Source organism: Sinohyriopsis cumingii, chromosome 6 (assembly GCF_028554795.1).
Source record: "Sinohyriopsis cumingii isolate HCF-2022 chromosome 6, ASM2855479v2, whole genome shotgun sequence".
NCBI classification, from domain to species: Eukaryota; Metazoa; Mollusca; class Bivalvia; order Unionida; family Unionidae; genus Sinohyriopsis; species Sinohyriopsis cumingii.
Window position 1 is genome coordinate 110,688,835 of NC_142966.1, and position 14,198 is coordinate 110,703,032.

At 36.1% G+C, this 14,198-nt stretch overlaps 1 protein-coding gene across 2 annotated transcripts in view; it reads left to right on the top strand.

The window, feature by feature from the left end:
• LOC149797715 (ganglioside GM2 activator-like) overlaps positions 1–13,826 on the top strand; it is a 40,083-nt gene extending 26,257 nt beyond the window's left edge. For both annotated transcript variants that reach the window (XM_089960469.1, XM_089960470.1), the window contains exon 4: positions 12,578–13,826. In XM_089960469.1, coding sequence (XP_089816595.1) covers positions 12,578–12,691 — 114 coding nt within the window. In that variant the 3' untranslated portion in view covers positions 12,692–13,826. The remainder of the gene's footprint in view (positions 1–12,577) is intronic.
• Positions 13,827–14,198: the final 372 nt, after the last annotated feature.

Below are 14,198 nucleotides of genomic sequence, written 5' to 3' on the forward strand. Positions count from 1 at the left end.
TATCTCGATACTATTGAAAAAGCCACATTTCAGCACGCGGCACAGATTCTGCAGAAAAAAATCTCAGTTTGTAGGTTATGGTACTTTTTTTGTTAGACATCTTCGCCGCTTCTTCCTTTCTTCCTTAATTAACTACCAGTCTAAACAAGTAAACGGGTCATACTTTGAAGTAAGTATGAGAAAGTAGAACGTAAACAATTTTGTGAACGAAACCTTAACTGCGTTAATACACCGATTTTTACCTGTTCAATTTATGCTGCCAAATTTCAGTGCACGTGCACTGATCATGAAAAGAACTTTCAGACATAGCATCATAGAAGTGTTATTCAAATAGGACCACAACGTCATCTGTAAATAGCGTGAAAAGTTGAAATTACAATGAAAAGCAAGAAGTTATTAATGGCACGGATTTGCATAAAACGTAATTTTCTACAATCTATTTAGTAGTGCCTCTACTAAACCATGCTCAATCTTTCGTATACCAGCTTAGTAATTTAACACAATAATGTCATCACTGTTACAAGCTGAAAAAACTAACATAAAATCTGAATTAGTTTATATTTAGCAGACAAGTATATCAGAAATGTAGAATGTTCGAAATATTTACGCGTTTTTTTTACTTATAGTAGTTACTTTGCGCATCATTATTTTAGTCATTTACTTAGATATGTCCTAAAATTTAGAAACAAATATATTTGATTTTTGAACTATATGAACTATTTTCATTCCTTCATGAATGATATATTTCAGACATTACATATAAAATATTTTTTTTCCGAGGGCTCTCAAGTTATAGCTGCAATTGGATTGAAAATTGTGTTCATTTAAGTTGGATATAACTTAACCCACCATCAATATAGCCAAAGGCGTACAACGTTAGCCATGTCCATCCTTCTCTTCGTCTCTGTCCGTCTGTAACAAAATCTTGTGTGAGCAAATAGTTTCACGACTGTTTTTGAATCAAGGTGAGATTTGGTGGAAGTCATGGTCATGACCTACAAATGTAACTTCTTTGAAATGTTACATTCTGTTGAGTTTTTCCTCAGGTTATACCCCAACTCCAACTCCACCCTCACACCCTCCATCACCAGTGACATTTCAACAGAAATCATTCAACCGCGATGGTACCTATGTCCGCTGGATAGGATGGAAGTAGCATAGCTAGTGTCAAGATTTTGTAGGACTAGTTTGGAAAAGACCTGTTTCTGAAGATTTTCTAGGACTTGATTGGATAAGATCTGTTTCTGAAGATTTTCTAGGACTTGATTGGATAAGATCTGTTTCTGAAGATTTTCTAGGACTTGATTGGATAAGATCTGTTTCTGAAGATTTTCTAGGACTTGATTGGATAAGATCTGTTTCTGAAGATTTTCTAGGACTTGATTGGATAAGATCTGTTTCTGAAGATTTTCTAGGACTTGATTGGATAAGATCTGTTTCTGAAGATTTTCTAGGACTTGATTGGATAAGATCTGAGGTTCAAGATTTTCTAGGACTTGATTGGATAAGATCTGAGGTTCAAGATTTTCTAGGACTTGATTGGATAAGATCTGAGGTTCAAGATTTTCTAGGACTTGATTGGATAAGATCTGTTTCTGAAGATTTTCTAGGACTTGATTGGATAAGATCTGTTTCTGAAGATTTTCTAGGACTTGATTGGATAAGATCTGTTTCTGAAGATTTTCTAGGACTTGATTGGATAAGATCTGTTTCTGAAGATTTTCTAGGACTTGATTGGATAAGATCTGAGGTTCAAGATTTTCTAGGACTTGATTGGATAAGATCTGTTTCTGAAGATTTTCTAGGACTTGATTGGATAAGATCTGTTTCTGAAGATTTTCTAGGACTTGATTGGATAAGATCTGTTTCTGAAGATTTTCTAGGACTTGATTGGATAAGATCTGTTTCTGAAGATTTTCTAGGACTTGATTGGATAAGATCTGTTTCTGAAGATTTTCTAGAACTTGATTGCATAAGATCTGTTTCTGAAGATTTTCTAGGACTTGATTGGATAAGATCTGTTTCTGAAGATTTTCTAGGACTTGATTGGATAAGATCTGAGGTTCAAGATTTTCTAGGACTTGATTGGATAAGATCTGAGGTTCAAGATTTTCTAGGACTTGATTGGATAAGATCTGTTTCTGAAGATTTTCTAGGACTTGATTGGATAAGATCTGAGGTTCAAGATTTTCTAGGACTTGATTGGATAAGATCTGTTTCTGAAGATTTTCTAGGACTTGATTGGATAAGATCTGTTTCTGAAGATTTTCTAGGACTTGATTGGATAAGATCTGTTTCTTAAGATTTTCTAGGACTTGATTGGATAAGATCTGAGGTTCAAGATTTTCTAGGACTTGATTGGATAAGATCTGAGGTTCAAGATTTTCTAGGACTTGATTGGATAAGATCTGTTTCTGAAGATTTTCTAGGACTTGATTGGATAAGATCTGAGGTTCAAGATTTTCTAGGACTTGATTGGATAAGATCTGTTTCTGAAGATTTTCTAGGACTTGATTGGATAAGATCTGTTTCTGAAGATTTTCTAGGACTTGATTGGATAAGATCTGTTTCTGAAGATTTTCTAGGACTTGATTGGATAAGATCTGTTTCTGAAGATTTTCTAGGACTTGATTGGATAAGACCTGTTTCTGAAGATTTTCTAGGACTTGATTGGATAAGACCTGTTTCTGAAGATTTTCTAGGACTTGATTGGATAAGATCTGTTTCTGAAGATTTTCTAGGACTTGATTGGATAAGATCTGTTTCTGAAGATTTTCTAGGACTTGATTGGATAAGATCTGTTTCTGAAGATTTTCTAGGACTTGATTGGATAAGACCTGTTTCTGAAGATTTTCTAGGACTTGATTGGATAAGACCTGTTTCTGAAGATTTTCTAGGACTTGATTGGATAAGATCTGAGGTTCAAGATTTTTAGGACTAATATAAGATCTGCTTTTCAATATTTTCTAGGACTAGTCGGGATAAGGTCTGGTTTTCAATATTTTCTAGGACTAGTCGGGATAAGGTCTGGTTTTCAATATTTTCTAGGACTAGTCGGGATAAGGTCTGGCTTTCAATATTTTCTAGGACTAGTCGGGATAAGGTCTGGTTTTCAATATTTTCTAGGACTAGTCGGGATAAGGTCTGGCTTTCAATATTTTCTAGGACTAGTCGGGATAAGGTCTGGTTTTCAATATTTTCTAGGACTAGTCGGGATAAGGTCTGGTTTTCAATATTTTCTACGACTGGTTTGGATAATATCTGCTTTTGGAAGCATTGGAGAATCATCAGTCAGGGTGTATGATACGGTTCAAAGGTATCCAAAAGTTGGACCTGTTCATTTAATAGCAGTACAAGCATACCCTCGTTTCATTTATAACCCTGTTCTAAGTTATGGTGCGGATGGATGCCATCTAGGATCTTGTATGTGAAGTATCATAGGTCAAGTAGCTGCCAATGTACTGTAGAATGAAACTTTACTATAATCTTACAACAAAAACGTAAAACGTTTTGACAAGAATCGTCAATCAGTCATGAGCTATGGTGGCGCTCTACAATTTCCTATTTTGCATAGAATTTTAAAGAAAAAGAATTTCCCCGGGTTTCCTCACTGGTTACACTGGCTGTTTAAAAAAGACCTTGTATATCTTATGTATTGTTCAAAGAACCTTTAATTCCCTTTATTTTGGTGTATGATTGATAGGTATATGGGTTATAGAGTGTACAGCTTGGCCTTACTCCAGATGTGCATCTTTCAAAAACTGCTAGCTCTTGGTCATTTCCACTTCCTGGACTTTAGAGGTAAATTGTTATAAAAAAAGAGCCGATAACTTTTTTTTAAATACATTTTTTATATGTAGTAATTCATCCATTGCACTTTCAGAAGCTGGTATCGTCTAGTTTGGCAAAATTCATTTTCCCAATTTTAATAGGTGCTAAAGATAATGTACTTTAGAATAATTCAGGCTGATTTGTTTAGCATAAGGGAGCAGTCATTTTAGTTAGCAGTGTGCTTATATCATGTACAATTTCCATAAGTACAATATCCAAAGAAATGTCAGCCACATTACATCAAAGTAGCATAGAGGTATATCAACATTCTCTCCACTGTGCATGTTTCAAATGCTAACAACATCACCTTACATACGTCACTCTCTCGAAAGTACATAATAACTGTTGAGCGCCCCCCTATGGAGTATTGAACGTCAAATTTACCTGTACAATTACCTGTCTGTCTGTCTGTCCTTTCGGTCAAATCCTATCTAATTAAGGTCATGGTAACTATATAATCAGACAGCCTTGGGCATGATAACAGCCTTGATCGAGTTTAAGTGAAACTCTTATCCATGTGTAATCAAATCTTCAAAGATCAACCTAATAAAAGAAGTAGGTAGTACTCTCATTCAGACACTGTAAGGGTAAGCACTGGGGTCAAAGGTCAAATCAGTGCAAATTCACTGTTCGGATTTGATTTAAATTTTATTTTTTAAATTAGTCATATCCCAAAGAATATAAAAATGAAAATAAGTGAGTAAAATCAATGGAAAGAATCGTGGTGGACAATCTCCTAGGCATGTACTCTGTTGAACTTTTTGCTAAATTACGATTTCTTTGGATTTATTTTTCTAATAATTCTCCGGATTGTTATGCTGCCAAGCAAACCCTATCATTTGATTTTGCAAACGGTGTTGTAACCGCCTGACTGATTTTGTAAAGCTTCAAAGAATCTGTTTTCTTTTTCATATCAACTTCACATCATTGTTACGACTTTATGGTCTTAAATTAAGTAACATAAAAGAAAGAAAAATAACAAGGATTATAAAATTCAACAAATAATTTATTTCCGAAAAATAACAAGGTTTGTAAAATACAACATATAATTTATTTCCCATGAATATAAAGTGGACATGAAGAAAGACTTTACAGTATTGTGAATTGAATCCCATATAGTCCTTAAAGTTTTAGCACAAGTCCAGAAGTATATGGTATTCAAAATTAATCCCAGTGGTGCTCTGTGAAGGCAAGAACGTGAATAATCTATCCACGCCCTGTGATGCCAACAACTCGAATAATATCTCCACATCCTGTGATGACCGGCAACTCGAATAATCTCTCCACATCCTGTGATGACCGGCACCTCGAATAATCTCTCCACATCCTGTGATGACTGGCACCTCGAATAATCTCACCGCGCCCTGTGATGCCAACAACTCGAATAATCTCTCCACATCCTGTGATGACCTGCAACTCGAATAATCGCCATGTTTTTGCTTTAGGGACAAATACTATTAATGCCATGCATTAAGTATGCAGTTATTGCTTTTACATTTAAATCCGTAGTCAACATTTTCTGCGATAATTTATGTTATGAAACACTTTCAGTACGTTGTTTGTTTAATTAATTTTCGGAATCAATAACTTTTGAAAGTTTAAAAGTGTCGATAGATTACATGCAATTTTGTTGGCAAAATGAAATCAAGAACGTTTGCATTGGTGCATGATATCTTGGATCAGTGTAATAAATGCGTATGACCGATCAATGTAACAAATATGTATGACCGATCAGTTTAACAAATGCGTATGACCGATCAATGTAACAAATGTGTATGACCCGTATGCATCATTCCCCACAATTGCAGCAGTATCCAAACAGAAGATTATCGGTTTCTGATAATCTGCATTAATTAATAAATCCTTTAAATGATACATAAACATGATAAGTATGAATGGGCCATTCTGATTCTCGTCCTAGCATTACTGCATTCAATAGGCAATTAATGATCAAACAATAATGCTCATGGGATTGCAATAATTGGCTTCTGTACTCAGTGGACATTTGACCTTAAATTTGGACCTAAATACATAAGGCTGATGACAGCATCTTCATCTATCATTTAATGCTCGTACATGAGTGTCAAACATGGACGATAGCTTTTACTCAAGTCTTCATGCAACGTATTTTTCAAGTTCGTGGCTCGCTGACTGAATCAGAAACACGGCTATAGACATGTTAAAGTCATAAATACGCCTTTTGTATCGGGAGTATCAAAGACGCGCGTGGGTATTAGAGAAAGCATCGATATACTTGAATTTAGTCTTGATTCTGAACCCCTTCGAACTGACTCTTAGATCCACCCGAGTGCAGAAACGACTAATGCCCACTTAAAGAATGTTTGCGTGTACTTATACGATATTAGTCTAGAATGGTTTGCCGAGCCCCAAAATACTTTCATATGGATTGTAAATCAATTTTGTGTTCTAAAAGTACATTCCAACCACACAAAGTGACACCTAATATTGTTTCATTCATTTTTTCACTCGATTATCTATGAAAAAGGAGTGGATGGGCGCTTTACTTCATTCTAATTACATGCAATTATCAAGGTTCTGTCATGTAAGCCAATTGGCTAATATATCTACACGTTCTCTTTTGAATCAAAACAAGTAATAAAATGCTGAAAAAGCGTAGTCAGCCTTTTCAAATAGCGAATTCGTTCGTGAAGTTATCTGAACATATGGTCAGACGATAGGTTTTTCTATGTGTTTTAATGGGTATACTTTGAAGGAATAGATAGATATGCTGGGTGGTCTAAATGACTACAATGATCTAGCGGCTGAACTTTAGTCCGTTTCTTTGCTAAAATTTGTCATTAAAACATTCTGTAAATTTGATAACCGATCCCAATCTACTGCTTCGAAAGTATAATCGTTGGAGATAATTTTTCATCTTTTTTATCAGATGGTTCAGAATTAAATCGAAAAATATTTGCCTCAAATGTACCGTGTAATTGTGAACGGTCTTATTAGACATTGGATATACTGGATTGGTAGTGGAATAACACGCTTATTCGTGGTTACATTCCTATGTTCAAAACATTTTAAATTAGTTACATGATGGACTGTATATTATTCACCAAGTGAAAACAAACTTGGATCAGATCTAGGTCCGATAAACTAGTTCGTCCACCAAGTAGGCCTTTTAGGACTAGGTAGGGAGATCAAAACTGTTAGGAGAAAGAGTTTGAGCTTGAAATCTTGTGTCAGCCAGTCAAAAAAGACATTCCATTTGTTCTGTCATTTCTGGCCCATCACAAAAGACTTTCCTTTGGTTACGTCACTTCAGACTAGCTGTTGAGTTTAAAAATTAGTGTCAAGCTCAACCTCAGAGTTCATGAGTAAAGGATAGCTTGTCTTAGGCCCTAACAAACGTCGCAATGACACAAGTCTGGAGTAAAGGAGAGTTTGTCTTAGGCCCTAACAATCGTCGCAATGACACAAGTCTGGAGTAAAGGAGAGCTTGTCTAAGGCCCTAATAAAAGTCACAATGACACAAGTCTGGAAAAAAGGAGAGCTTGTCTTAGCCCTAACAAACGTCGCAATGACACAAGGAGAGCTTGTCTTAGGCCCTAACAAACGTCGCAATGACACAAGGAGAGCTTGTCTTAGGCCCTAACAAACGTCGCAATGATACAAGGAGAGCTTGTCTTAGCCCTAACAAACGTCGCAATGACACAAGGAGAGCTTGTCTTAGGCCCTAACAAACGTCGCAATGACACAAGGAGAGCTTGTCTTAGGCCCTAACAAACGTCGCAATGACACAAGTAGAGCTTGTCTTAGGCCCTAACAAACGTCGCAATGACACAAGGAGAGCTTGTCTTAGGCCCTAACAAACGTCGCAATGACACAAGTCTGGAGCTTATCACCTTATCAAGATATCCTAACCTAGACAAATTTTGTTCGTATGAAAAATAATTTCTCCTTTTCAAATACTTTGTTTAGGTACATATTTCATGGATTCTACGAGAATGTTCCTCGAGAAACGAAACGAGTTCTCCAAAGTTCAGATGTCGGTATTATGTAGTGTTTGATATGTAACTAACTGAAGAACCATAAAGAGAGCCACTGGCTTTGAATGAGTTACTGCTTTCAATTGTACTTGTCTTAACCGAGAATCGAATCTATGAATGTAGAGGTGCAAATCGACCACATAACCAAGGCCAACAGGTCTCCCTTTCTCGTATCAGAAAATTGCTCTGGATCACAAACTGGCCCCTGGCATCAAGCTTAGTTAATGTTACAGAATTTGTCATCACTTTCGAGAGCTACATGAATCAAATTTAGATTGTCACTGCATATAGTATCTTAACCGAGTACTCCAAAATTTATATCGTTAATGCAGATAGTAACTTAACCCAGTACTCCATAGTTACATTGTCACTGTAGGTATTATATTTGCCCAGTATTCAAAATGTATTGCATTTTTACTGCAGATTGTATCTCAGCCCAGTACTCCCAGTTTACATTACCACTGCAAATATTATCTTAACCTAGTGTTCCCAGTTTATATTGTTAGTGCAGATAGTAGCTTAACCCAGAACTATAAATGTACGTTGTTACTGCCCGTAACTTCGGTTTGGTACAACGCAGAAAAGTCAATGATGGCTTGATGAATAGAAAAAGTATCTCATAAGTAAAACAAGCCAGATAGTATGGACGTGTGCCTTTAAAGACGGAAATAGCAGAAGGAAATCGAGGGTCATGGATGGAACGAAGTATTTGGAAGTTACGCACCTTCTCTCTTATGTATTATGATAGAGAGGGTCCTATGTCAGAACGGGTCATGGGGCTAATCTAAGGTATTTTTGTCATTCTGTATGATTTTTTTCCATCAGATTATTGGTTGTTTGTTTTTTTCTTAACATCAAGCTAGCGTCGAGGACCTGTGGTTTATTCCCCGTATTCTGATCATGATAATGGTTGTAATCATATACACCGCCAACTCAAGGCATCTCATTTATGGCCACTTGAGAAAATTGTGAACAATAGCTGACGGACAGCTTAGGTAGATACAGGTAGCGGTCTGTTGTTTGAATAGTCAGTATTTGGATATAATGGTATTTAATTGAACATCATAACTGAATATACGGTAAAGGTAATTATTAGAGACGAGGAAAAACTTTTTGGCTCTAGTATTTTTTCATCTTTTCATACGATAATCTTTTTCTAAGGCCCTCAAAGGTGGGCGTTATCAGTTAAGTAATACGTATTATAATCATTATGAGAGTCGTTATTTTGTAACAAAACACATACTCGTTCTATTCCAGTTTTGTTAATGTATAAAATAATTATGCTTCATTATCCACAGTTAGTAGATAAAAAATTGTATTTTTTCTTCAGCTAGATCCAAAAGGGGCAAACGAAGTAAATTCTGAAAGTAATTTGACTTGTGCATGTCCGATGCGTTCATTCCATTGCATACAATGTTTTAATGTCCCGTCACATACACAATCTAATTAAAATGAAATATATACTGTTCTACGTGAATATCTGACAGCGACCACTTCAGGTGACCTATGTTATTTTCATAATTGCTAATTTTATCAGCCATTCAGATGAAGTCTTATACCTTTGCGTTTAGGAGACTGGGCCGTATGGGTGAAGAGTATTTATGAGTGCCAAACGATTTGATTCACTTTCAACGTTTTGAAAGCTGCATTTCCATTGCCTAATTCAAAGCGATCACGTTCAGATCTTCACATAGGACAGTGAAGATATGATTTTAATAAGAATGGTCACGCACGTTGTCATCTTGGCTAGCCAAGGGCTGTCCATCCACTTTTTCCACATCGACCGTTGGGTATGTAGCTGACCGAATCAATATCTACAACTTCACTGGATGGTTGGATGCAGTTGCCAGAGCCAATTAGATTTTACGTTTAGCTACAGTGATAGTCAAAAATAATCTCTGCAGTCTTCTCACGTGTCGCGTATCGGTTTCTCGCACATAAATTGTGGTCATTTGCAACCTTTTCCAAGTCAGGGCAGTGAATACCAATAGATTCTTCATCTTAAATACCTAACAGATGTTACAAGCTTTCGCGTTGATTTAATTTTGCCTTCCACAGAAGTAACTCTTTTATCCGATAGGAAACACGTCTAAAAGACTGATAAGATACATATACCATGGATTAACGCAGAACGAAGTTTACCGACACCCCTTGCCTTAAGAAGATGATACCAATGCTATATGGAAGCAGTCCGATCCTTCGTCCGTCCGTAGAGAGACATGGTAGCTGAGCTGGTAGAGCGTCCATGGGTAGCACAGGACAGTACGGTGGCTTCCTCTCTAATTCCTGGGGAAAGGCGCTTATCACGTTTTTTTTTTTCTCTCATTGTATCGCTAGTAATGTGTTACAAATGCCTTTAAAACCAACAAAAACAGAAACAAAAGCCTCCGCCCGTGACACTTAGGTTAAGTTTTACGTCTGGTGACGGATTTAAGACCTGTAGCTTGTATTCAAATAATATATTTTGTAAAATAAATGTGGTATTAGTATGTTCTACGTGGATGAGCTACACTGCTAATGCAATTTCTGCACACCTTTAAGTTCAACGATACTGGGCAAATGTATTTCGAAGGCGACTGGATTATAAGAGAAAGTAATCCACATTAAAGTGAATAAAGATCGTATCGAAACAAACTATAAATAATTTTACCAAACAAGAGACTCCCAAATACTGGAGCACTTCTTAAGAGTTTATTCGTCGATTTGATGGGCTTGACTATGACAATCTGTCTTCAAATAATCTTGGAAAAGATAAGTTGGTATTTTAAAAAAAAAAAAGTATTTAAAGAATATAAGCTCGGGTGGGGGTGTGTGTGCTAAAATGATCCAAATCGGGCCCCGCATTTGCTAAGGCCGTTCCTGCAGCTGCGGCTAATGCAAATATAAGTGATTCGGCACATACGAGATTTGCACATAAATTCGTGTGAGCAAAGTATACCATCATCCTTCTTTTCTTTCTACTCGTTAAGTTAATCAAATTTGTATTGCAACATATACCCAAGAAACCATTTCTTTAGTCTTTTTTTAAAATAAATATCAATAGGTAAGAATGGTATGAACCAGTACTAAGTCAACCAGAACGTATTGGATTAAGCCCTCTATTGTTGGACCGAACGACCTCCATTTATTTTCTTCTACTGCGAAGCAATCTCATTTCGGCTATGGCGTTCTTCGAGCAAGCTTGTCACTAAATGTGTACCTTATTGTTGACCAGAGAAAAATGTTTGTCGGCTATCAACTGTCATTTTCAGTTTAACTACACAAATGCTACCAAACAATAACAATGTGCCTGAGATGAAATAGTGCCTTTTATATTTTGAGCAGAGATTATCGGTACCTTTTATTTTTTTTATCTGACATTGTCGGTTCGGTGAGATTCTGAAAGGGTTACATGAAGAAACGAACCGAGATTAATACTTTTTTAATGGGATGTTTACGCTCACAAATGCAGTTTAGAACAGTACCGTTCGAGGATTACAGGCACCCCTGACACAAATCGTCCGTGACCTGCCATTCAATGTCACCCACTCGTTACTCTTATCTTTCGTTTGGTGTACTAATTGATTTCATACTGGTTCTCTATTGAAGAAGGTTTTTCTTGTCAGTAAAATATGGAACTAAAAGAAATGTCGTGCTCGTATGCCAGTTACAGTAGTAAAGTGTAAGTGATTTTATCATCATATGGGAATAAACTAAAAAAAAACAATACAATCTTGATCTCATTCGTTCGGTACCCGCCTCCACTCTGCAGACGATTCAATGGTTTTTGCCTTACCAATAGAAACATTTGAGTAGGGTCTTCTGTTTTTCTTTCATATTTGATAGAAGGATGTAGCATGTCAAAATCAATACCAAGCAAAATGGGATAAAAGTTGATCAATAAAAACACATATTACCTATTACTGGTAACCACCTGCAACCGCTTAAAAGAAATTAGCTTAAGAGCATGTGCTCCTAATTAGATTTCAGTTTTAAACCATTTAAGTCGATTTGCTCAGAAAACGTAATCAACTTATGTAACGTTTTCTGGATAGGTCAAATGATAATGATGATGGTTTTTGCGGGAGGGATCTTTGAGGCGAAGAGAACAAGCAGAAAAAAAATACCGATCACAAATGGACGACTACAAACCCTTGCGCGTGCTGGGACCGCGATCGAACTCAATGCATCAGTGATGCAAATATATGCTAAACAGGTCTTTTTAAAATGAGCTACCTAGCTAATTTCATTGCCTTCCCCGTATCCATCCTTATCCATTCAGTTGCATCTGTAACATTACTTTCTGATTTTAGGTTTGTTCGAACCATTGGCCTGACTGGTTCTCTGAACACTTTAGCAAATTGCAACTGAGTCTTTGTAGAAAAGAGAACACACCGTTATACAATTAGAACCCACCTTTATTCTTATCATGCATTCGCTAGATGACGCGAAAAATAATGGAATGTTTTACACTAATTTTCTTTTTCCGGAGGCTTTGTTCATGAGCGACTTGTACCAAAATAGGGAAATAGACGACTCATAGCGTACGCACACATCTTAGTGTTCGATTAGTGTGTGGTGCATTTCACGATATTTAAAATTCTCCATATTCTTCTGGATACATTTCTTCAAATTCTTTAGAAGTCCAACCAAAAGAACTTCGAGAAGTATCAAGTAGAATAAGATTTTTTTAAAAAAGTAGATATTAATAACTACCTGTTAAAAACCTCGTGTATCTTTGTTTTTTACAGGGTGACTATGGCATAACATTTAGGGTACTTGACGAGAGATCGGTGGAACTCGGCTGTTTGGAGTTGCAGTTTTCCATGAAAAGACGATACAGAGGATGGTTATTCAAAATATAGACCCCGACGCAAAGAAGCATGAATATTTGGTTGTGTACTATCAGGCATAATCACATCAGTTTGGCGAGATTGGCAAAGGAATATACATACCAAGTGTATCCCATTTATACAAATTTCAGGTTTTGTGATTTCACCAAGTGTGTAAATTGAAAAGCCTCTTTTATATATATATATATATATATATATATATATATATATATATATATATATATATATATATATATATATATAAAACAGATGAATGTGAAATTGTTGACTCCTACGTTTCCATGGATAAAACTGCCATTAACCGTGCTTGCAATAGCTTTTCAGAAAATGTGGTCTTTATGATATTTGTACGGGTTATGAGATGTTTCGCTTCTGTTGACATTACAAAATGTAGCAATGCATAGGCAGTGTCGATAAGCATGAACTACATTCAGTAAATGTTCACGTTTCGGATTAAACAAAACTTCCGGCAATTGATGCCACTGTTACCAGAAAACAATTCATGGATGGAACTATTTCACGAACTTGCAATGCAAACTTGAACAAGTGAGAGATTAGCTCTAGAAAATATATTTATTAAATGTAATTTTAAGTGGGTTGATGAAATATATATCTGTATTTAAACGCGCAGCATGAAGAGAGAATACACATTTATAAATGAAGCATTTATTTTAGTTCATGTATCAACGATTCTGACATGCGTAACTCTAGCTTTTTATGATGCCCTTGCTGCGTCCCATCGGATCTGAGACTTTCGTATAAATCGTAATTGCTCGGACATGACATTACTTCCAGTACAGCCGCAGAAGTTGGAATCTAGCTTTCTTGTTTGTCTCTTGGAGCAATTGTGGAGGAGGAGAGGGGCGTTATGGTTTATTCATTTTGTGCCTCTTGTAAATTCAAGGGAGGAGGATTCTAGCTTGTTTTAATAATCGTACATACTTATGCAATGTACACCATATTACCTTGCTGCACTAAAAGGGGTTTATAGCGTTCATAACATATCGAAAGATTAGTGGCATCTCAGATTGTATTATTGTAATGATTAAAGTAATTCCTTATTTTACATGTTTGTAAATTGTTGTGTACATCATGTCGTAGGATTCGTTGTTTAAAAACACCTTTGATTAAAGCTTTCTCTCACGGAGACCTAGAAATAATTCCTTCTTTTCATCATACACTGCTTCCTCGATTTGTCGACAACATTCATATATATAGGAAGACGGTGTCAATCAGAGTTTGGTGAAAAATATTTACAAAATAATTGGCAGAAAGCAAGGCTTGCAAAAAATCAGAGCTTAAGATATATTGGTAGCACTGTAATATTGTACAAAATTCGTCACATCTGGATTTGTGTGATATACTTAAAGGAGTGCTGTTTGTTTTATTGATTTTTTTAAATATTTTTTATTCTCCACTCTTTGTTTTTCTTGCGCAGTTGTCCTCTGGAAAAGGTAAACTTATACGAAATCTAATATCAACATACTTAGTTATCTATCAAATTGATGACTAAGTAACT